At 43.3% G+C, this 25,866-nt stretch overlaps 1 protein-coding gene across 3 annotated transcripts in view; it reads left to right on the top strand.

Annotated features, from left to right (window-relative positions):
- The window catches only part of MACROD1 (mono-ADP ribosylhydrolase 1), a 2,692,027-nt gene that overhangs the window by 126,845 nt on the left and 2,539,316 nt on the right, over window positions 1-25,866 (top strand). For all 3 annotated transcript variants that reach the window (XM_085626020.1, XM_085626021.1, XM_085626022.1), the window contains exon 2: window positions 13,845-13,946. In XM_085626020.1, the coding sequence (XP_085482146.1) occupies window positions 13,845-13,946 (102 nt within the window). The remainder of the gene's footprint in view (window positions 1-13,844; window positions 13,947-25,866) is intronic.

Raw genomic sequence — 25,866 nt, 5'->3', positions numbered from 1 at the left:
GGGGGCGGGATCAAGCGGAGAGCCACTCTTGATCGAGTCTAAGATGGAAGGGAGAAGTTCCACTGTGAGTGGAGCGTAAGACTCTAGATAGAAGGCATTATTCTGAGGTTCTAATTTGAGCGGCTCGAGTAGGTGCTCATTGTAGGCCAGTGGGAGAAGGTTAACACTGAGCTCACCTGGACGAACCACGCAGTTGTTCACTTCACCTTCACCACAGACCCCAGCACCGCCCACAGACCCCAGCACCACCAACAGACCACCCAGCACCCCTCACCGCTGCTGGAACAAAGTATCCAAAAGCCCACTTGACCGGCACCCTTAACACCTCCTACCCCGACACCCCCATGACGTTGAACAAGCTATCAAGAACATCACCGCCTCGATTTCCGATGGCGCTGAGAGAGTCGGCGCTGACAGTCGACCCCTCAAGCCCACCACACCCAAGACAGCCACCAATCATGCCAGCTGGTACACCCTGGAACTGAGAACCACCAAGTGCAAATGGGAAGGAAATGGCGCACCAGCAAGGAGCCCACTGACCAGACCACCTTCAAAACATCGCTCAACCAGTACCACAGACTCCTGAAAGTCACTAGAAGGAACGTCTTAACCAACCCCATCTAAGCCAGCTCCAACTGCAACAAAGAACTCTTTAGCATCATCAAGGAGTTTTCCAACCTCTCAGTGACTGAAAAAACCATCACCCCCTCCCAGGAACTCTGCAACACCCTGGCGGACTTCTTCCACGACAAGATCTCCACTATGTACAAAAGCTTCGAACCCCAGAACACTGCTGCCAACATCCTCTACACCCTTGCTTCCACATTCGCAACCCCTGACCACCAGATCACCGTTTGGGACCAGCTCACCATTGACGTCATGTACTCTGTCCTCTCAGGAGCACCCTAGGACCCCTGTCTCCACCACATGTTCAACCTCGGCAACAAGACCATCAGTGAGAAGCTCACAGCCATCTTCAACACATCCATCACCTCGGCCACCTTCCCTGATAAGTGGAAACACGCTGAAGTCAAACCCCTCCTCAGGAAACCATCCTGTGACCCCGACAAGCTCAAAAACTACCGGCCCATCTCCCTGCTCCTCTTTCTCGCCAAGGTCCTGGAAAAGCCCATCAACTGCCATCTCGCAGAATACCTCGAAGGATCTTCTGGATACACCCCAATCCGGATCTGCACAATCCACAGCACCAGAAGTGCTCCGATCGCAGCCACAAACCGCACCAGAACCCTCCTAGACAAGGGAGAAGCATCTGCCTTGATCCTCCTCAATCTCTAAGCGGCCTATAAATCAAAAACCATTATTCTGACTTGCATAAATCTCAATGTTAAACATTGAGATTTATGTCCATCAAATCACTGGTTTTTGATTTATATGTATATGACCGAAGTTGCTCAGCTATACACATTTGTTAGATGGGTAAAAACAAGTATTTTTTTGAATAAATTGGATGTTTTTCCTGATTAAAAACTATCATCGTGGTGTAAGTATTTCTTGAGTCATGGGTCTTAGTTGCGACTTAATAGCGCCTCAGAATATATAGGAGTTATACCCCTGCTGTCTTTTAAGTAGGCAGGTATTTTGTTTTTGTTGTGTTTTGCCTTTCCCCTGCTCCTGCTTTCTTATTTTCGGTCCAGGGCTCATCTTCTTTATTTAAAACCAAAACACTGAACTTCGGGAATAGCACCTCCCTGTGTAAGGACTCCTGGTGGCCTGCCAAACTCCCACCCTCATGGACCACGCCCGGAACCTTGGCATCATCTTAGCAAACTCACTATGAATAACCAGATCCATCCAGTCTCCTCCGCCTACTTCCATATGCTGTGCATGCTCCCAAAGATCTTCTGATTGCACCCAGTCCCCACCAGACACACCATCACTCAAGCCCTTATCACCAGCCTTTTGGATTATGGCAACGCACTCTGCGCAGGAATTACCACTCCCCTCCTGAAGAGACTGCAGACCATCCAGAACTCAGCAGCCAGACTCATCCTTGACCTCCCCAGATGGACACACATCACCCCGCACCTGAAGAAACTCCACTGGGTCCCATCCACAAGAGATACCAATTCAAGATTTCAAGATTCTGACTCACGCCTACAAAGTCCTGCATAACCAAGGACTGGGGTACATCAACCATCGCCTGAGCTTCCACCAACTGTCCAGAATCCTGCAATCCTCCTCCCTATCCCTCGCATCCATCGGAGCAACAGTGGAGGATGCTTCTTCTCCTACCTTGCCGCAAAGTCCTGGAACAGCCTTCCCCTCCACCTCCAGACTTTATCCTCCCTCCAGGAGTTCAGAAGAGTACTCAAGACCTGGCTATTCAACTGAGGACACCCAAACAGCTTGGATCTCAGCGCCTGGATAGCTGAGCTTTACAAATCCCGCTTGATTCATTATACCTGTTTGCAACTGCTGGCGAGCCTTGTTTATAAGAAGTTGCTTCACTGACTCTTTGATCGGGACTGTTTGCACAGTTCATTAGACCACCAACTATTAATGTGTATTGTGTAATCTTATTTCAAAATTGTATATATGGAATCTTTATTTGTCTAAGTTTCTCAAAATAAATTGACTTGCTACATGAATCAATGCCACGTTTAGTGACCTACTCCTGCATTTAGACAGTAAAAAATATGTATTTAAGTTGGTAACCCTGACTAATTGTCTTAGGGAGAAGTGTAATGGTTGTAGATATTAATAGTGCAAGCAATACAGTGGCACCGGGGCCAAGGGTTCTGGGGACCCTTTGAACTTCAAATATGTCAGACTTCTACTGTCAAACGATGGGTATGGGGGCGTTTTTCTTGTTTATAGTACAACTCCTGCTTCCCTTGCTTTGCCACTGAGTATTGTCTTATTTGGTCTTGCCAATAGATAGCTCTAGTTGCTTCTTGTATACTTCCCTATTCTGAACAGTACCAATATCCAGCATCCCCTTGTGGCGATGTGAGAGCTTTGAAGTTTCCAGATCCAATCTTGAAGCCTGGGATTAATTCTACAGGTGAGGACTCTGCAGGTGGCTACAGTATCCACCAGAAAGATAGTTACCGTAGGTAAGTAACCAAAAATAACCATAAATGCTGCTAAAACAATGAAACAAAAAAAGTATCTCATAAACAATGTAACCGCAAACTCCTAAAAAACAGTGTAATGAAACAGCAATATCCTATATAATGTAAAAACATTCACATGAAGAATCGTACTAAGAAATGTACAAAGTGGCCCTTGGAGAGCATTTACTGAGCAACCTTTTGCCTTTCCAAATGTGCTGAAAATTTAGTGAAATGGCTTTGCAGCAATCAAGCCGATTTGCAGCTTGGCTTCCCTTTCTTGTATTAAGTATATTCAGCTGTCATTACTTTTGGTCACGTGGAATTTATACTGCAGTCATATGAAATAAGTGTTGCTATCCACTAATGCAGACTAGCACGCCTAGCAATATTTTTAAGCATCAAAAACACTTGAAAAGACCACGTACTTTATCAGACCACGTAATGGAACTCAAATGTTTGCTGTCAACCTGCAACTTGCCAGTCTCCTAATGGAAAAAGAGGCTGTAAAAGGCATTCTTGCTTTCATTGTTAGGCCTTGCACGCAACTTTAGCTGTCTGTTGTTGAAATACCTATTGTGGACAATACCAATGAACGTTGGGCCAGCTGATTGTTTATCCTCAATTAGCTTTCTTGTCCAGTTAATTTGCTTTCTTCTTATTCAATGGCTTTTGTGTTTATCTTCTCTGGGGCATAGCTTCTTTACGATTATTTTGATTGGATGACTTCCATAGCTAACATCAAGGAACTTTTTCCTTCAACACTCTATAGCACTGTTTGTGTAGTCTTGCTCTGCCTCTCCCATATTCTTTTTCCCCTTACATCCCGACCCCTTGTGCTCTCAGTATTGCTCCCCTCTCCTGCTCGTTGCAGCTGCCTTTTCTCCCTCTGCTGCCTTCTACAGACTCTGAATGAACTTAGCCGAGAATATATATATATTTTTTTAAATAGACTTCTGTCTCCGTGAAACTGACTGTACTGTGCCCCACCCACTTTGAGACCACAGCCATCAGCACAAATAAAGTTGTCGTAGCTGCGCTGCTTGATATATAAAACAGTGCCTACCTATCACATTGCACATTTGTTTAAATCATTCCAGTAGGCTGTGGCTCTATTATGTATGTAGAAGTGAGTCTGTTCTTTGCCCAGTTCAGTCTGATATTCAGCAGATTCTAACAGATAACATGACTGTAGATGTTCCTCATTTGGCTCACATATAATGAGCGGAACACCTTAAAGTACTTTCTTTTCCATGAATCGAATATGCTGCCTTTGCTCGTTGTGGGCTTGATTCACAAACTGCAGTTTGTAGTACATAAAGTAGCAGTACAATTTACAAACCTACAGAGGGGGAACTCCAACTCTCATATATTTTCTACGGGGAGAGGTGTAAACATGTAAGTTTGCTACTTAGTAGTAAATGTGGGAGGGAACGAGGGAGTGGTTGGAAAATGGGGGATACTTACTACACATTAGGAACGGTTTAAAGAGAGGTAAAGAAGGGTTTAAAGATGGACATATTAATACAAAAACCCATTCACAAAACAGTAAGACAAATGCTATTCACAGACTACAGTTTTATATTTTCTACAGCCTGTAAGCCCACAAAACTGTTGTAAATGTACTACAGCCCTGTCTTGAAGTAAGTCTAGCCTCACACATGGCCACTCACCGGTATTGCGACACACTCCAAGAGAAAGTTATGGAGGGAGGGACTTTAAGCACCATCCCATAGGAAATAATGTTAAATAAATTACATTATTTTAACTTTTAATTTAAATATAATGTATAGATATATAATTGCTTTAGTGTTAAAAGTTATGTTCACCTACAAACATGTCATATTTTATAATTGTAAGACTGAATAACTTATTTTAATCTTTATTTATATTTTACTTTGAATACAAATTTAGATTAAACTCAACTTTTAAATACATTTACTGAATATTAATTAAATATTTTAATGCTAGTGTGGTCAGTCGGTCAGTCAAAATATCTTCAATCGGCTATCAGCCATAAAAGAATGCATCAAAAGACATTTTAAACAAGGTAAGTTAAAGAAAAAAAGAGATAAAAGTGATACAGACAATACGTAATGTGTTTCAACACAATGACTATTTCACTATCAGGATATCAAATTTATAGTTAATAGTTTAACACAAGGTAGCAGCATGAATTTTGGACAGGGTATAAATAAATTCATAACACCCCCCTGTCCCTGTAAACAATAAAACCCAGTGATGATTCATTAAAACAGGTCAAATCATTTTCCAACAATGTCACGTAGTCGAACAGCAGAAGAAATATATCTATAAATCATCAAGCAAGTAAATTAATCTTTTAAAAGCTGGAGGTGTTCTAATGCTGCCCGACACTTCCTGATGTTTAAAAACTTTAAAAGAGGGATAATAAAATCACACCTTGGTTTGATATATATTTGACAAAAAAACATAAAGGGGAGTGTGCACTGAATGGACTTAGAATCACAAAGGCACGGATTCAGTTTGGCATCGCAGTAAACTTTGCGGGGATAAGAGACCAAGAAATGCAAAATGCCAAACCTGAATCTAATGAGGTAAAACAATTTGGTGTGACTGAGATAAAAAGAAAGATAAGGCTCAACGCCTAAAGAGCAATTTAGAAGTGAGTGTTCTGAAACACTCTTTTTTGCTATCTCTATATTTCCTCTAGTTGAATATAGACAAGTTAGAAGGTCCCTTTTCATTTTCGCTTTTGGGATCTTAGCAATGCTAGCTGGATTGTGAAAACAGTCTGCCAGCCCCAGGGACTCTAACTGTTTTTTTATATAACTGAGCCAGGGTATCTTTATCATGTAATCCAATTTAAAACAATCTAAGATAATTTCACGATTTAGGGCTGGTTCTTCCTTTGCCCAGATGGAGTGCCCCTATAAAATCAGTGCTAATTGTATACGGAAGCACAAGGGAATAAAGCCAAGTTCGCTGTGACAGACAGTAGCAGGGAGACTATTGGGGACTGTCAACAAGCGTCTCATAAAAATATTCTCGGCTCTTTGAAGACCCACTGGGTTGCAAAAACTCCAGCCCCATACAAAACAACAGAACAGGAGCGAGCCTTATAGATGTTAATGATTGCATTAACCCCTTGAGTGCCCCGCCCTTTCCACGCCCTGTGCCGGGCGTTTCATTAGCGGGCGGGGCTCATGACGAGATAGTCTTGTCATGGGCACAGCGCAACCGCGGCCCATGACGAGACCATCTCGTCATGGGCACTCAAGGGGTTAAACGGTCTATAGCCTAGCTTTTTCGTGTATCTAAAAACCGCCTCCAGGTTTTGATTAAAACTACTAATCCTTGTATCTACTAAATGATGCCAAGTACTTTTTTGATCAAAAGGGATTCATAGATAAGAAAAAGTGGGGACTTAAGACAGCTTTTCATTTTTTATAAAAACAAGATTTTTAAATGGTGAGGGATTTACCCACCACCATGGTATAAGATTTCCCTATGTTAGTCTTTAGACCAAGTTCATTCATACAATCATTAAAACTGGTCAAAAGCTTCTGCAAACCCACACTGGTTCTAGACATTAAAACACAGTCGTCTGCGTAAAGTTATGCCGGGAGATTTCTGGTGCCTATCTTGGGGGCATCCACGTTCCGATGATTAATGTGACCTTCTAAGTCATTGATATACAAGCAGAATAAAAAAGGTGCGAGGACGCAACCTTGGCGAACCCCACGATTCATTCTTATTGGGGCTGAGAGTTTGCCACCTACTCCATATCTGACCCGCCCCATCACGTCTTCATGCATTGTGTCTAGAAAATGGACAATGGATGGTTCGATGCCTATGTTCAACATCTTTTCCCACAATCTCCCTCTGCACCCAGTCAAAAGCAGATGTAAGGTCCAGGAACCCTAGATAAAGGGATCCAAACTTAGCTATTGTGTACTTGCTTATGACCAGGTGCAGATTAAGACATTGTTCGATGGTTCCCAGGCCCCTCCTAAAACCATATTGTATGTCTGAAAATGTCCTGCTATCGGTTACCCAGGCCTCCAACCGCCCTAATATAACCCTGCCCATCAATTTGCAGGTGCAATCAATTAATGAAATGGGCAGGTAACATTTTGGGTCACACCTGTCCCCTTCCTTAAAAATGGGGATTATTATCACAGATCTCCATGATCCAGGTGGACCCCGGGATGCTATACAGCTTAAGATGTTAGTCAACAGAGGGAGCCATAAAGCAGGGTTAGCTAAAAACAAATCTGCTGGCATGCCGTCGGGGCCAGGGGCCTTAGTCTTCACTGTTTGATTCAGAGCCCTTTCGACTTCCTCAAGCGTTGGCCGAGCCAGCTCTGATACCCCATAATTTAAATTCGTGTGCTGCTCGCCATTGGTACTATATAAGCAGGAAACATTTTCCACCCGCACTTCAGGCATGATTGTAACATCAGTACTACTGTTATGGGTGTTCTTGAAAAAGTCAGAGTTAACGGTTTTCCAGAAGAGTCTGGGTTCTTTGCTTTGCCAAGCTACATGGAGTTGTTCCCAGGCTTCTTTTCTTATATCTAATTTGCGTCTCCCTAACTCCTGTTTATATTCAAATCGAAGTTGTTTTACCACCAGATTATCTCTGGGGTTTTTTTTCAATGTCTTGACTAGTTTATTGTGGGACTGTGAACAATCACTATTAAACCACTTGCTTTGCTTCTGGTGTCTTATTCTGTGGTCATTAGATAGAGCAGCAGTAATGGTCTCAGTTATTGCAGCGAAGGCTGTTAGCGCAGATGGTGGATTTACACTGTCGTCCAGACAATCTAAAACTTTTTTCATGTTAGTGGTCATAATCTGTTGTAGGACGGAATCTGGATTGATGGTAGACCACTTCTGCAATAGCCCCTTATTTTTATCATGGGTTATGGGGTATAGTTTGGTTGTCCCAGAAGGGTCACCAGTTTGACTCTCTAAATAAAGGGATCGTGGATAATGATCACTAAAACCGACCTTATGAATAGAAAAGGACACCGATTGGGGTTTAAAATAGTCAGAGAGGGCAAGGAAATCAATTAAAGTCCCTTGGCCTCTGCCCGTAAATGAGACTAGGCCCATGCCTTCTGATTGAGTAAGATCAACTGTGAGAAAGAGACATTTTGAGAGTAGTGAATTAAAAATATTCCTACAGGTATTGTGATAAAAGTGACAACCATCATCCCTAGCCCCATCTAATAAACAACATGCAGACTGTTTTAATAAAGGGCATAATTTAGAATTAAAATTGCATTCCCAGGGAACAATTAAATCCGTGTTTGTCTCCTGTATGTGTCTGCATAATGAGTTCTCTAGATCTTCAGCAATAACGGTATTCTTAGTGTTAAAATTATTGTGATAAAAATTAACAATGATCAATGTCACAATTTTTCAAAAAGAATATTAATGATTTAAAAATGTGGTGAGTGAAGCTGGGTCTTACCTACTCTACCTGACAGTGTTGATGCTATCAAAGTTAATAAACCACCCTTGGATTGACCGCCTAAAGCCATATTGGCAGGGGTATGTATGGATACGTAACCATTAATATGAACAGACTCTCTCAACCAGGTTTCTTGTAAACATACAATACTGTAACCTTTTATAAAATCAAGCCATTGTTTAGATTTCAACTTGTTAGACAGGCCCGCAATATTCCAAAAACGACGGCCATAGACAGTTGTACTGTTGTTCCTCAATACTTGGATGGGCAGCGATTTCACAATAATTCTGGGATTTCATAGCCATATTAGAAGGTGTCAAAGATTGAGCCTGCTCGCCTGGTACGATTTTATTAGGTACAATCAAAACTATCTTTGGTGTCTCAAGAGGAATAGGGCTGCCTGTATGTGGCAAAACAATCTGTGGTGATTCTTCCAGACCACCAGTACTACCCTTAACAGAGCTCTGTTCTAAATCATGCTTTGTTTGCCAATCACATCCAATCGCCAAATGTAGTCAGTCCACATGATCAAGGGGAGAAGAACGATTAGAAATTGGGATAGCAAAGTTATGAATAGCATTACCAGTGTACAAAATGGCTTGCGTGTTACAACTGCATATGGCTTGTAAAAATACCCTAAGGGTACTGCCTCAATGGGGCCACTGGCATTGTTACACCAAAAGAGCCTATCCATAAGAAAATGAACTAGTAGTCTGTTTTTAAAATTTACAACAACACAGTCGCCTGATTCCATTTGAGGTTGTGTGCCCAGCCATAAGACCCGTTCAACATTGTTTATATGCTGGAATAAATCTTCACTTTTCGACCAATCCGTGGCTTTCACTAACCAATGTACAGTTTTATTCTTTAGCTGCTACAAGTCTTCCTCCTTGTTGGGTGTCAGAGATGGCACATTCTTTAGGACTATTACCAGTTGAGTAGCTTCAGGTGGGAGATGGGAGTGTTCTTTCATGACTTTTCCTTGATGTGACATAACAATTATCAGAAGGATTAAGAGCTCCTGCCTCTTTTGACCCATTTAATGTGGTTGGCTGGCCTCCGGCCGAGACAGGGCCATTATTTTTCTGGAGCTGAGAGGGGCAAGTTGGAATGGTAATATCAATGACAGGGCGATGACCTGGAAGCAGGTCTAGAAGCAAAGGGGCTGAACTCCGGGTGGGCAAGGTGATATGATGCGAAGGTGAGGGATCAAGGTTTGGTACATTATTTGTCCCAGAAGTTACACTAGATAAACTTGAGCCAATCAAGATTTTCAACGACATATCAATGCTATTCAGAATGCTTAAAAACAGTTCAAGGAGAGATTTCACTACTAATTCGAGGGAACTAATAAGCTGTGAGTGCGATAGTGAGTCTCCATTGACTCCATTATCTTTTGGACCTACGTCAGTTTCCAAATATAAGACCCTTAGGCTCTTCCTTGCAGTAGTTGCCAATGCTTTTTTACGAGTTGCCGTTAGCGGTGCCTCCTTCTTTGACTTGCTACATCCCTTTGCCTTTTTCAGGTGGGGTGGGCGTAGGGTATCTAAGAAACAGCCTTGCTGATTGACATTAGTGTTAATTTTAGTTGTGGTGGCTTCCAAAACATTCGCTGCTGTAGTACCTGTGACTAAATCAGAACTCCTCAGCCGTTCACTCTCTGTTGGGCTGGCCTATTCCACCAATGTACTGTTGTGTAAAGCCCGTTTTGGGGCCCCTAATCTCTCCTCCGTACATTCAATCTCGCTATTAATGGCCCCCATGGCGGTAGTAAAAAAACTGGTAATGGTAGAGGTTAGAGGGTGATCCTTGGTGGTGGACATAGTCAATTTGCGTTTCCCCATCCTCTTACCTTTGATCTCAAATTGTCCACCAAAGCGACAAGCTGTAGCGGCAGGCCAAGAGACGTGGTCCAACCCAGCCGCGGACGGGCGCAGACGGGCCCGTCCTTGGCCCGGGCACACCTGCCTGCGTCACGCGCTTCGGGAGCCCGAGGTCTTTTATGCGCCGCCTGGCGCTGGAAATCCGCGTTGGCGCCTCCTGGCGCTTGGGACGCTGGATGCTGAATTCCAGGTAAAGTGACGAGTGCGGGAAAGTGCAAGGAATAAGTTGCTGTCCGTAGGGGCTCCCCTAGTATGGTGTTTTTTTTACATTTTGTTTAGAAAATGTTTATAAATTAAAATCATGTATTTTAAATATTTAATAAACCGTTCATTTGAATTAATGTGCTGTCATTTTTGTATTACTTATAGTTCAATAAAAACATTTACAAAAAATTACAATCTTATTTTTACATTAAAATATTTAAAATATATATTTTAAAATAGTAAACAATATCACTTTTATTTATAATTTACCCTAGGGGGCTCTCCAACACAGTGGTGGATATCTCTGCCCTAATGATGTAGCTCTCTACCTTCGTGGTGGAGAACTACGCGCCTGATGGTGGTGGTGATCTCTGCCTATGTGTGTAAAGTTACTGGTATTGTCTTTACCATCTTAAATTCAGTCTTAGATGCCTCTGCCTCCTACATTCAGGAGGTGGAGACATGTAAGTCTATACATCTGCACTTGGAAATGGTGAATTGCAAAAAAGTGTAAATTTACACCTAGGTGTAAGAGTCAGTTTAGTCATGAGTTAACCCGTATGTGTAAATTTACCAATTTAAATCAGGCCATATATCTTTACTCCTACGAATGAATAAGCTGTCACCCTATTCCCTTTCAGTGTTTCGTCAGTTAAAACACAGGAAAAATAAATAAAAGCTTTACCATCAGACATATGAATTACAAATCCATGGCAACAACACTGAAGAAATGCTATTTTTGTGTAAACCATGGCTTGTTTTAAAAAAAAGTTACATCATTGAATGACAGTTCATTTTCAATTTAACTTTATTCAATATCTGCAACAAGCATTGTCAAGGTCAAAAAGTTGGCCAACGTCTTTGAATGATGATGATGAGACCAGTTAGCTTAGATAATGCTAGTTAATTTGGTCTGCTTAGAGACTGCTTTAGCTGTGTGCTAGCCTTGTTTAATACAAAATTTATAAATAAGAATACATAGATGGGCTTTGGGTCAGTCCTCTCACTGCAATGATCTAGTCAGCTTGTAGTGTAGTTCCTATTTCCCTAATTCCCGCATTGGAATAATATAACCTATAGATTTGGCATAGGACTGAGGTCAGAATGCCCCTATCGAATATATTAAACTTAATTAATTTGTACCAGCTAACTCAGAGGCCACTAGAAACTCTTTGTAAACAAGAAGGGAGTAGTTTCTGTCAACCGCATAAACATGACAACTTTGTTTCCCTTTAGAATCAGAACACTCTCCGAATCGTGGACACAAGAGATAACAGTTTCACTCAGCTAATTGTGCATGCTTAGTTTCTTCAGAGTTACACAGAAAGAATAGACGGGGGTTTCAATAAAAGGATTTATTGAACAGTCTTGTTTGTTGTGTAAGAGATATGAGCTGTTGCAACCACAAGACTATGCGAGATATATTATGTACAGCGTAAGCAGTAGAAAGAAATAATACTGGGCTAGCATTATCTTTTAGCTATGACACATATATTCATATACATAAATAACATAGGCTAAAAATGCGAGTACTCATGAGATGCTTCTCTAACTAGTTCTACCCCAGTGTACCTAACCGAAGTGTAGTACTATGTAAGAAGTAGGTGCTGTATGCTATAGTCTGGCATGCCAAAAGTCTGGTATGCCAAGAGTCCCTCTAGGTTCTAGTCAGCTCCATACCTTGAGAATGAGAGAGGTGGGAATCTCTTTCCGGGTCTCAAACTCTAACACCCCGCGAAGGGAGTCAGAACACTGGAAGCTGGATTCTCTGCGAGCAGGGAAGACAGCGTCTCTTGTCAGTCCGTCAGGCCGGGACACAGGCTCCTTAAAGTCGAGGTGTCCTCCTACTTTCTTGGGCAAGGGAAGGTATATTTATACCTAGTAGGTGCCTTGGAATGTTGGCATTGATGTAAAGTTGGGCAGAAGAAGACGTCCGGAATGAACCTTTATGAAATAGCGGTTCATGCATAATAAATGAGTTCTTGGAGAAATCAATAATCCTGTGCTAGGGGAAACTCCCAAGAGCTTAAGGGTCTGGTTTCTAAGAACTCGTTGTGATGTTGGGGTGGACAGATGTAGGTGACCATGCCTGTATTTGGATAGCATGGCTAATGCCTAAATAAGGGCTGGGATCTTATGCCTATATAAGGGCAATGTGAATTGTGCCTATATAAGGACATGTTTCAGGGAAACCTATAGAGGGACACCTAAAGCGGAATACAACAAACCAATTCACATTTTGCTCTGCCCACCATAGCATACAGCATAGGACATTGGTTCAGCCCACTGCAGCCATTGGCAGTCTTGCACTGTCAGTGATATTATTGTTCCTGATTGCATATACACATCCACCTAAACAGCTGAGCGTATGTCAGCGCCAGGGCTGATAGGCCAATACTTTACATTTCAAATATTTTTTCATCCCATTCTTCAATGATACCCTTTCTTTGCCCCAGTAACAGTCACATTTCCCGGTGATGTTAATTAAAACTAATTGTATTGCTATCTAATACTTCTGCCTGCTGTGAAGCTCCTGTACCATTATATTAAAATTTAATGCGATTTTGTTTCAATATGAATTTTTTATTACAAGCATGTGGCAGCCACGTTTAGGCGCCATTTTTATCTTCTTGGGCACATTGTTGCATTAAAAAGCATCTATTGCACCAGCTTGCCAATGCCATACCTGTTAGTTTTCCCAGTGCTTGTTTGAACACGGCTTAGATTTGTTTACATTTAGTAATCGGCTAGCCATTTCAGTACCTTCATGATTACTTAATTATGTCTCTGTCCATTTGTCGTCCGTTTCCGTATTACAGCGTAGGAATGTAACTAGTGATTTAAAATTAACCACGAATGCTCATTTCATTAGCACAAAACATGCAATGGATGGGGCTTTTGGACAGTCAACACGGTATATTTTTCACCTAAAATAACTGCATTTGTTTCAAAAATGCACTTTTTCGGTGCCGATATCCTTTCAAACCATAGAACATAATGTGATTTGTGCGATTCTTCTTGTTTTGTCATGGACTTTGAATATTTGAACGATTTTAGCTTGTTTTTATTATTTGATTGTAGGCTTGTAAGAATAGTGTGCTACTACTTATATTCAAAATAAGACTAGAGAAGCAGGCGTGCCTGTCATCTCTTGTGCTGTGACTTCTCTGCAAGAAGGCTGCCGGTTTTAATGACTACTCTCTGGTCTCTCTCCCAATGCAGCTTATTTGAAGGGCCTGAGCAGCAAGCAGAGGCAGGAGCTCTACAGCAAGAAGGATTTCATCCGGCTGAAGCAAGTACCTACGTGGAAGGACACAGCTAAAAGTGAGTCAATTGACAAGGGTTCTGCCCAGACTCTTACCTCACGGAGTGTGAGAGGAAAGGGAGGGGAAGAGAATGATAGTGGAAGATCGATTTATTTTAACCTAACTAATTACGAATAAGTGGATGTCTGGCCGAACATGCGCATTCTGTTCTGAGAGGTAGCTTATGGAAAGACGTTTTGAAGAAAGGTTCATATTAGTGAGTGGTAATGGGGCTTCATGAAAGGAAGCAAGCTGGTTGTACAGTAGAATGCAATTGACTTGAATCGTTCCATTATTTTGCGTTTTGTAATTTATCCTTTTCAGCTGGTTTTGTCCAACAAGAAATATTTGGGGCATCGTAGCAGCTGTTCTGTATCACACGTGCTCGAGGTTGCTTACTAAAGTGAAAAAGCACCAATTGAGGCCCTTTTTTTAATGTAACAAATCGACTTTCTTCTGTAATTGTGTAACAAATGCCACACATTTCATTAAAATATGGGGATGCAACAACATGAATACAATTAATTAGGAGCATTGATTTTCTTGGTACTTTGTTATTTAAAATGTTCACACGTTAATAGTTTACATTTCGGAATTGTGATACACATTTTTGTAAATCTGTGTATTAAAATGCACTATGGGATCTTTGTTGTTTTTCATGAGCATTTAATATTTCCTTTAAAGTGCGTAAGCATCTATGATTCTGCATTTAAAAACAGATGGCCCAATAAAAATGCTTCATACTTTTCAGCCTCTAAGTTGTTCTTTTTACAGTTTAATTTGGCTGCAAAAATCAGCTTTTAAATCTGCATAGTTAAAGAAAAAGGGAGGATCCACGTTCAGATCAAAGGCATTTTGCATCTTCATAGTTCCAAACGTAAGAGATGATGGGAAATCTCTACAGGGCCAGTTTATTCAGCACACGGGGTAAGCAGGGAACCCTAGGCAGTTCCCTAGATTTAGGTGGAGAGCAGATCCTTGATATGCAACACTCCATAACACCCTGACACTCCAAATCTGCGCACCTCAAAGGATCGCCTATTATGTAAATGTAATTGTATTGTGTATGGTGCACTGACTGTCGCTAGGATATTGCATAGAGTGGATTAGCGAATTTTGCAGCACCTAATTTGAAATTTTGCGGTTCACAATTGTGTTTTTTTGGGTTGCAGTTTTACTGCGCTTTGCTTATGGCTTGCTTCTCTAGGTTCTAAGGACGTTTATCCAGAGAGACCATTCCTTGCATCAACGTTGCCTTTACATCCACACAGAAAGAGTCTCCCTACACGTCCAAGTGTGGGTGGCCCATCTCTCAGGGTTTTAGCTGTGCACTGCTCCCGCCCCAAGTTGGTTACTTTTCTGTGCATCTTATCTGTGCTGGTGGCTTCCCTTGTCCCTTTCCCTTCAAAATATGTCTTTAAACGCACTGAGTGCAGGTGACCCTCTCTAATCTCTCATTGCAAGTAGCCTCATCTTGCCCAATCTGTTGCACATGTGCTACTTCTGCACATCCTTGTGCAGAAGATCTGTGTCAGCACCAAAAGGATTTTATAAAAAAAAAAATTCAGAACAGGAGAGGAGCTTTCCTGGCGCCCTGAGTTGTTTTTGTTGTACTTATGATGCGCAGTGCGCACAGCTTACGGACATCCCACTAACAAAAGTGAAAGCAGACCGTGCTTCAGGAGCAGTCAGCTTTCACTTTCAATGGTAGCCGTGGGACATAACTCTGCCCACTGAGGACCAATCTGGGAGGGAGAGGTGCCACTGACAAGGGGACAATGTCCCCTTTCCAGTCGTACCTCTCGCTAGTAGATTTATGCATGAGGATTGCTGTGAGACCTTGATCCCCTCTACCCACTAGACTCTAGGGATGGGGGAAGCTGCGCCCCCCAAGCATGGTAACATGCCAATAAACCCGATTCAGGCCTCAATAGCAGTAAATGGGAGAAATACATTCTCCTGATCATTATTTTTAAATCTCCCACTTTGCTCTTCTAAAATGTTGTCATGAATGTAAGTGCTCCCACAAATATTAAACATAGAACAGTCTTTCTAGCCCCAGGGAAGGCCACGGGGGCTTTACCCTCAATCGCCTGCCACCCTCCTGAGGGCAGAAACCCCACAAGACCACCATATTATATATTAGGAAAAAAGAAGAGGTGGGGTAGCTCACCTTCAAAGGGTCAAAACAGTCTTTCTGCCCCATGGGCAAATTATGGGGTTTACACCAACCTGCCCCTCAGGCGAGCGAAATAGCCACTAGACTAAGGTTGTGTGAACTTTGCATAGTTTGCTTTTGTGAAATTAAGGCAATATTTTTCATAATTAAATGAAAAAATCCAGGCGATTGACCCGCTTCAACCCATTCCCTGCCCCTCTAAAGCCCCAATGGACTTTCTGGCCCCCCGCTTTCATCCACTCATCTATTTACCCACTTATTTATCCAACCATTCATCCATCCCCCTTACCTTTCTTTCACCCTTTCTGCCATTCAATATTCATTCCTCTTTCCCTTTTCTATCTACCTATCTTTCGTTCTTCCTTGCTCTCACTTGCTCTCCTGTTGACGCTGGTATTCATTTATAGTGTTAATTATTAGCTTTAGTCTGCTGAGATGCAGATAGTAAAGCCCCATAAAGAACCCTACCCCCTCTGTAGCTGCTAAATTGGGGGGGGGGGGGTGGGGGGTGGTACGGGGGTCCTTACTCACCTGCCGGGACTTACTTGTGCTGCTGTCTCAATCCCCTCGAAAGCTCATCCATGACCTCTCTGTCACTTTTCTCATACTAGTTCCAGGCTGTTTTAGTACTGCTCCTCCAGCAAACTATGCTGTATGCCCACAGCTCCAGGAAACAAGCATTGGCAAAGCCAGCAAGTCCAGTCTTTATAATGTGTTTGCCAAGCTATTGCCTGTGCCAGTATTTGTCTGTGAGGTATTGTTTAAAAAAAGAAAACAAAATTCAAAATACTGGAGAAAAAAGCAAACACATCCAATGGCATCTAAAAATTGTATATTGAATTCAATATTTTCAATTTTTATAAATGGCATGGCTTATTTTTCTGAATGACTAACAGAGACTGCAGAAGAAAGTGGTGTGACGTGGGTCAATGGGAGTGTCTGAGGCACTTTGAAAGCCACTAGCCCCTACCACAGATCCTAGTAATGTTTATCTCACACGCTCATATTTTCATTACTGAAACATTTTCAATTCTGATTATTCACAACAAAACAATTGTTATTGAGATATCTGGTACAGGTAACAAGCACTGGCAAAGTCTATAGGTCTGCTTTGTTTTAGGTATATGTGTTTGTTATTGCGTGATATGGCTGGCTGTATTCGAGAAAACTCACATAGTGGCAACCAAATACTGGTTAGGGGCACAGTGTGTGAAGGGCAGGATTTCAGTTTACATGTTTAAGCTGTGCCTTTAATTAGGTAGGCCAAACCTCTTGCAAATGATTCCACACTCCTTTTATATACCACCATTTTCATCCCACGGAAAGCAGTGGGGGCAGGTACACCTTGGGCCAAAAAAGGCAAGCTTCCCTCCTTCATAGGAGAAGTAAAGCTATAGCAGAAGCACCGGACTATTCATATCACAGTACATGCACAAATGAAGCAGCAGTAGTGCAAGATTTTCTTCCCCACAGAACAGGCACAGCATGGCAGCAGTAAAGCAAGTTTCCATCTCACAAAAGGCAACTAGATAAATCTTTTGTTCCCTGCAGAACACTTTCAGCAGTGCCAACTAGTGCAAGCTTTTATCAGTCACAGAATGTCATGTAGTTGATATAAACCTATGTAGGATCTGCGCGTTTAGACAACATACACTGTAGGACTGGTTTCCGGACTCATTCTAGACACCCCCACCCGGTATGTTAGCCTGTATACCAGCTAGCTCACAGTGCCACTAGAAACCCCTCTTACCAAGGAGAGAATAGTTCTTGGCAACTATCGAACATGACAACCCTGATCCCTCAGGATCGTGGAAACAGTGCGATATTTTTTGCTCAGTCACTCGTCCCCACTTTGTCTCAGAGAGATGCACAGAATAAACGGTGGGGTCATTTTTCAATAGGCATTTATTGAACCAGTGTCAATCTAACATAAAAAAGGTGTGCTGAAACCAGTGGTCGAAGTGGGGGGGAACGGCAGGGCACGGCGTGCCCCTACTTCTTCAATTCCAGCGATACCGTTCCCCTACTTTTTTATTTTGAAAATGCGTCCCGGGACACAAGAAATCGGCATGGCCTATAAAGCTCGGCGTTCCTGGCATTCAAGGACGGGCGGCAGAGAAGTAACAGGACCCTGTCTTTTTCTTCTTACCCAGAGAAGAAAAATACAGTGTCCGCTTCTGCTCTGTAGCTTCAGCTGCCTTCCCCCCCTCCCCAACTCTTTCCCTCTTCCCTCTCTTTCTGTCTAGCAGTTCTTCTCTTACTGAAAACCATGACTTCAAGACGGGGTATTCACTCTCTTTTCTCTCCTTTCTCTTATTTCCTCCCCTGTGAAATGGATCCAAAAATGAAAATAATTTTTGCTGGAAATGTCGTATTTTAATTCCAAAGTGCAGCATCTGGAATAAAAGGTTAAAAATAGGAAAAATAACGGAGTAAAGTAAGACAGACTGGTAGCCAGAGGGCAAAGAAAACATTTTTTGGGGGGGGGGCTTAATCTTTAAGCAAAAGGCAGAGTGGAGCTGCAGGGGCTCTTAGAAGGGGTGAAACAACAGCAAGGCCTCATTAACATGCATGTGAAGTGCTCGGGTGCGGCTGTCTGGGTGCCCGGGAAGCTGTCTCATCCCGGGCTGCCACACACGAGGGGGGGGGGGGGGGGGGGTGTTGCTTGCGCGCCTGCTGGTAGCAAACTGACCAGATTGATTTTATTCACACCCGAACACATTAACGCCACTTTTACAGAGTTTGCCAGTGAAGTGCTATTTTTGTTTTCTTGTCTTTGTTTTCTCTGGGCTTGCAACTAGTGCACCAATCCTGAAGGGACTGCAAAGTGTGGATTGGAAAACAAAATATGTACTGCGGCTCTGCGTACAGGGATGTGGTCTTTTTACCATACTGCTTACGTTTTGTAAGGATGTAAGCAATGGGCATTGAAATGGGTCCATTCAGGGCCCTGTAGTCATGTCCTTAACTTTTCAGGCAAGAGCACTCACTGATATCTGAATAGTGAGTGTAAACGCATTAAGGTAACCATGTTGTTCCTGCTTACAATTCACATGGTTTGCTAAATTTTGCATTCCCTATGAGTGTTTGCTTTGTCCAGGATGTTGGCACTTTTTTTGTAGGCTGCATATTGCTCTGCGTCATTTAAATTGAGCCACATCCAGGTGTTTATAGCCGGCAGCAATTGGGTTGTAGTTGAAGGCAGTGTGAGTTTTTCTCAGTGGGGCAGTATGGTGTTCAGTGGGGGAGAGAAGGTGGCACTATGGCCAGAGCTACTGAATTTGTAACTGGGCAACCAGGTTCAGCCTTAATAACCAGTCCACCAGACCACTCTCCAGAGAGAGCACAATCCCATGCTAGACCTTAGAAGGCTGCGCAAGACCTTAGAAGCCCTGGTGTCTTAGCACCAGCAGGTGGACCCTAGCAGTGGCAAGTGTGGGTTAACCTTCAAGGTTTGTCCACCACAATCCATATTGAAGTTCACCTCCAGTCTTGCAGACAGGCCTATGAAGCAGCACACCCTAGAGCGACAGTGACTGTCACTGAGGTCACTGGACACTTGAGAAGGGCCAGCTCTAGGGCAGTGCAGCCGGTGTGACCGCACCGGGTGCTGACTTTGGATGGAGGCATTATGTTTGCAAGTATATTAAGGTTTTAAAAGTGCTTGCTGCCTTCTTCCTGGCCTCCAGCAATTTTCGGCAACAATAAAAATGTCATGATGACTCTGGTGTTTAATGTTCTTCCTAGAGAGAGATCATTTTGTCTAGTGGAAGTTCTGATTCATGGAAAGGTAGCTCAGAGGGTTAATGTGCCTGCTGCAAAGAACATGTACCATACAGATTGTGAGAAGTTGGCCTGGTATATGCTGTCCACTAGTTATAGTGGGCACCTTGTACCAGTCCAAACAACCCTTATTGATGTTAGGTTTAAAGACAACCTTTATTGAAAGCTATCCTAGTGGTAGCTATGGAGAGCAGCCTTCAGGCTAAGTCTTGAAGGAGTGTAAAGCAGCTTGGTTTACCAGATTATAACCTCTTGAATTACTAAATGAAAGGAGATCCACACAAGGTATATATAAAATATATGTATTTATTTCTAAACACTCACTACTAATCTCTTTATGAGATTAGAGTCTAAGATGCACAATAATACAGTTCTAAAACAACAGTAAATAGCACAATATACAATGGGCCCTAGGGGCGGACCAAACCATATATTAAGAAAGTGGTAAAAGAACCACGACTTCACTAGACACAGTGCCTAAAGCACGTAGAATCGCTGGGACCCCAAGGAACCACCCAAGGTAGTGACACAGGAGACCCACAGGGGACATGTGCAGTGTGAGAACACAGGCACGAGCCCCGTACTATTTTATGAGAAAGTCACGGTTGGAATTTTAGAAGTTAAGGACACTTAGGGGAGGACTTTGAGAAAACCCCTTTAGACTTAGGGGGTTCTAGGGCCAGCACCCACGGGAGCACCGGAGTACTTGAGTTACCTCACCCAGGGAAGCCGGGTGCAAAGGTGTCAAATGGTGTCGGGGATCGTCGTTGATTTCAATGGCGATCTACTGCAAAGTGCTGCTGCCGGGAAGGAGAAAAGTGTCCGGTGTGATCCAAGCCTGGATCGAAGATCAGAAGAACCTGAAAGCAGAGGGTACAGAGTCTGGGTCACTTGCCAGTGACCAGTGGCACGGTAGACGGAAATACACCGATGTTGGGTGATTCAAGTGCGAAGAGGCGAAGCTTGACTCTGCAGCCACGAGGACCAGGAGGCGTCGACAACAACCAGAAACTGGATTTGAGCTGTCCCACAAAGGATGTCGAGTGCTGGGGTGTCGGTCCTCGTATTGAACACAACAAGCCTTGGCAACAGCAACCCACGCAGAAAGAGAAAAGATGCTTTGGTGCGGACCAGCAAGGTCCTGGGGACTCCCCAAGCAATGGAGAGTCAGGACACGTCTGGAGCAATCAGGGAAGCCTAATTAGAGGTAAAGTTGCCTTCACAGGGACCCACCAGTCAACGGACTAGGGATCGCGAAGGGACCTCGAGAGAAAACACAAAGGGCCAGCTCACGGAACACTCGTGGAGTGTAGGCGTGCAATCTTCAGTGCAAATGCTGCTCGGGGTAAGGGCTATAAGTAATCCAAAGCTTAGCTGCAGGAGTTGTTGGAAAGCTGATGCTTCTGCAAAGTGACGTGGTGTACAGGGGTTCGGTTTGCATGGTCGCCACGAGGGAAACGGGCCTCAGACTTGCTGTGGGCACTGTTCTATCTCTAAGACCACGGAAACCCACCTCCTGTGTTGCAAAATTCTTCGGAGTCTGGCGGGAGCTTCGGAGCTGCAAACCGGTCAGATCTGTCTTTGGTGCCTGCCTTGCAGGGGAGTAACTCCTTTACTCCAAGGGAGATTCTTTCCTTATCTAGTTCAATGTAGATCGTCGAAGTTCCAGGACTCAGTATCAGAGTTTCGTCCAGGTGTAATCTAAAGTCCTGTAGCCAGGGGTTCCTTTCTTATACCCAAGGAAGGGGTGGGACAAACTCTAGGGACCCACCTATGGGAGGGTCAGGAAAGAGGGGTGGCTACACCCATTTCCTTTGTCCAGTTTCGCGCCAGAGCAGGGGCTGGTAGCCCCTGCAACCGGTTTGAGCTGGACTATGCACAGGGACACCAAATGTGCCCCCAGTGCTGAACTTCAAAGCACTCTTGGAGTGCACCCACCCATCCTCAATACACTAAAGCCTTTCTGGCAGGTGGTGACACCTCCCTGTGACAGGAAACCTATTGTCCAGGCCTCCCCTGCCGGAGTTTCGTCCAGCAACAGGAGGGCAGACTCGTGTCTGTGGCTGTCAGCATCCATTTTTTTATGCCAGGGCTCTGTTAGCTGGTACCGGGTATACCGGTGCTGTCATGTCTCTCCCTCTAGAAGGGTGGGATCATACTCCCACACCAGTTACTTGTGTGGGGGTATGATTCCAAAGTGTTTGACACCAAATACAACATGTTTCCGTGCAGCCATTCCAAAGTTAGCATTTACCATTTGGTTATAATGCACTTAAGAGTGTATGGTTTGGCAGCATCACAAACAACCCCAGAATAAAGGTTCTGAAGGCTGCTGAGGGGCTCTGCTCATGCATGGGCACCCTCTCACATAAAACCCAGCACCCTGCCTTCAGGATTGGTAAGGCCTGCCATAGGGGTGACTGATAGGTTTATATGTGCAGTGATATGGAGAGATATAGTGAACCTGTATCTCAGTAAGGGGTGCATGCACCACCTTACCCAGGCTGCAGTAGCAGACCTGTGGTGTCATTTTGGAAGGCTTCCCAGGGGTGACACAATACATGCTGCAGCCCCTGGTAGGCCTCTGGGGTACCTATGCCCTTGGTACATAGTATACCATATACTAGGGACTTATAAGGGTACCCCAGAATCCAATCTGGAGTGTACCTGTAGTACTTGTAATCAATTTAAGGGAGAAAGCAGATAGGCTGGGGTCCTGAATAGCAGGATCCCAGCCAGACTAAGTCGAAAACCAGCAAAACACCAGGAAAAAAGTGGGGGCAACCATGTAGTCAGATTCCACCTTCCTACACAGATCACAAAGTGCACATAATGTAAATAGGTCAGTGAGCTACTGCTTTTGTCAGAGAGATCCTTTTGTTACTTGCAGTTTCTAAGTTAAAATCCTAACATAGAACAGTGAGCTATTAACTTTCATCTAAGAGCTGCATACAAACAGCAAGGTATAGATTAGAGCGTTATGTTTTTTCCCCCCAGTCTTTGATTATCCTAATGTTGCAAAAAGTGTTCTTTTGGACAGAAATCAATTCTGATTATTAAAGAGAACCCCCAACCATGGTATTATGTTTTAAAATTCTGAGTTTGTTTCTCCAGACCAATCACTATTAAAGTATACCGCCTAATAGTATGGTTGTCATGTGACTCCTACACCTTCTAGTCCTTGTCTTATGTAACATTTTCTATACAGTGATTTACACACATATTGATTGTCTCTGAGTAATGTGTGTGATGTAAAGTGCTCTGACACCCTACACTGGTATGAGTAGCGCTGTAAATCAAATTAAATGCATCTGAGAGAGAGTGTGGTTATGGAGACTTAAGGGGCACTGTTAAAGGGTGGTAGTGAGAGAATCCATGGCAGAGGTGGTCATTGGGGGGTACTAACAAACATTAATGCAGAGGGCACCACCAGTGCTAAGACCGGCCTTGCCCTTGAGGCCAGTCTGCCTCAACCATAGTTAGCTCCATTGGCCTTGTTTCAGAAGTAGTAGCTGCAACTCACCAGGGATTGGCAATGCAGAATTTGGCACGCACACCAAACTAAGTCCGCAAACTTCACAGTCTCTCTGCTTCATTCACAAGCACTTTTAACCCCTTCAGTGCCACGCCCTTTCCCCGCCCTGTGCCGGGCGTTACATTAGCGGGCGGGGTTCATGACGAGATAGTCTCGTCATGGAGCACGATCTCGTCATGGGCACTGAAGAGGTTAACATGTGCTGCTTGCTGTGGGGTCACTGGAATTAAATATGCAGCAAAGGAGGACAAAATTATGCCACAGTGTTGACTAAATTATGCATTTAAACAAAGGCTGCAGCGTAAGGCAGTATATTTTCTAATATTTTATTATTTTGACGTGTACACATGCTAACAGTCTTTGGAAAGATTTTGCCTTATTAGCACCAGTGTAACATACAAATGCAACAGTGAGAAACATGATCAGTCAACCTTTGCAATAAGCCATCCAATCCACAGCAAAACAAGTCACATTTTTTGTTAACTTTTGATACATTTGAGCTATAAACAATTTATTAGTTTAAATGGTCAGATCATGCAGCAGATCTTGCATTAGGAGGCAAATATGACAGAGCCAGAGTTATATAGAAAACATTTGCAAACTAGGATATTTTGCCATTCATGTTTGAACTGTTGTTGTATAAAAAGGGAGAAGTGCTGATGATAAACACCATGGCTCTGCGAAAAATTGCTTGTGCTTCCACATTTTATCGTATTTGGGACATTCTGTGATTAGAAGCATATCCCACTTTGTGAATGTGTTTTAATGTCAATAACTCATTATAACCTTATATAATCATGTGTATGCATTGGTTGATTAAACTGGGCAGTGAAATGCCAAACAAATAATAAAAATTGGGATATTTGCGCATTCTGGCCACACCTCTGGCTCCGCCCACTGAGCCAATCCTTGGGTTATTCTCGCCCTCTGATTCTCCGCCCACAGTTCCCCTACTTTTTTTCCCCCACTTCGACCACTGGCTGAAACAACCATTAGGCAGAACCAGATATAAATGATCGTAAGCACCAACAGAGTAAAAGGATGGTAGATGTCTACCATTGTGCTAAAACCATGAATACAGCCAAGTATATAAAATACATGACAGTAATAAAAGTGTACTCCTACGATGTAACCCTAACTAGATGTACCTAAGTGTACCTAGCATGTATGTAGGTGTAAAAGCCAAGAATCCCTCTAGAATAACGTCAACCCCATTACCTGAAGTGAGTGACTGTGGGACCCCGTCTTGGTCTCGAGATGGACACCCCACATGGGATGTCAGACCACTGCGAGTTGGAGTGTCTGCGTGCAGGAACCTCAGCGTCTCACGTCGGTATGGAAGTCATTTTCTCTTCTCTCGCTTAAGCAGAGATATGGTTTTTATATACCCAATGTGGTACCCCCAGGGGATATACCGTGCTGTGTCTAATGTCGGACTAGGATGATGGAAGGAATTACCCTTATACATAGTTATTATGCATGAGATTGTGTCCTGCTGTGATTTCAAGACTCCTCGTGCATAAAGAATGAGGCTAGGTTTCAGAAAAAACCCCATGTGACTTAGGCATTACTGTAACTAGGTAAAAGGTCAGTACCAAGAATCCTTATGTAGTGTAATGGCAGGGAAAATATAGGTGAAAGGTCAGGTTGCTACCTGAGCCTATATTGGGCACCTGTATGAAACATAACTCCCACTCCTCATCTGACTGGACGACATATGAAAAATACTACATATACTTCTAAAATACGCAAAGAATCTTAGAAGCAAAAATGCATAAAAATTGCTTAAAATTCTAGTATAAGCTGTAGAAGTCTCTTAACAAAAATGTTCGTACATATGGTCCAAACAGCTATGAGTGCCTGAAAGCCATGCAGTACTGAAAGAGCCTATTGTTCAATATTCTAAATTTAGGTTGTCTTGAAAAAAGCAAACACACAATGAGCCAAATGTTTGTGTCCTGGTTGGGAGACATAACATCACTGTTTGCCAACACAGACGATGATCCCTGCAACACCTCACAGATCAGGTCAATCGAGCACTGATGATCTTCTGCAGTGCCCACAGCCGATGCTGGGGAATCCAGTTTACTCTCCATGACTGGTGTGCCTGTAGAGGACCCGGTCTCCGTTCCAACAGGAGCTGAAGCGTCCCATGGTGGCTCTAAGAATGCCAACATCAACATGGGAATATGCTGAGAACACAGCAGTACATGGGTCTTTAACGGGTCCAGTAAGGCACCCACGCCCGGTGGCCCAACCAGTGGAAGTGTTAGACAGAGATCAAACATGCATTCTTGTCCGCAGAATAGCCAGCGGAGGACAGGCAGAACACAGTCAATCCAGACTGGTCAAAATGATAGGAAGCAAGACTCGCTTAGCTCTCGAAGGCGAGGTGTGCCCAGATGGGATCACTGCATTGACGCTCCAAGAGCTTTTTTTCCA

This window comes from Triturus cristatus, chromosome 9, assembly GCF_964204655.1.
Source record: "Triturus cristatus chromosome 9, aTriCri1.1, whole genome shotgun sequence".
NCBI lineage: Eukaryota > Metazoa > Chordata > Amphibia > Caudata > Salamandridae > Triturus > Triturus cristatus.
This window is presented reverse-complemented; position numbering and strand designations above follow the sequence as displayed.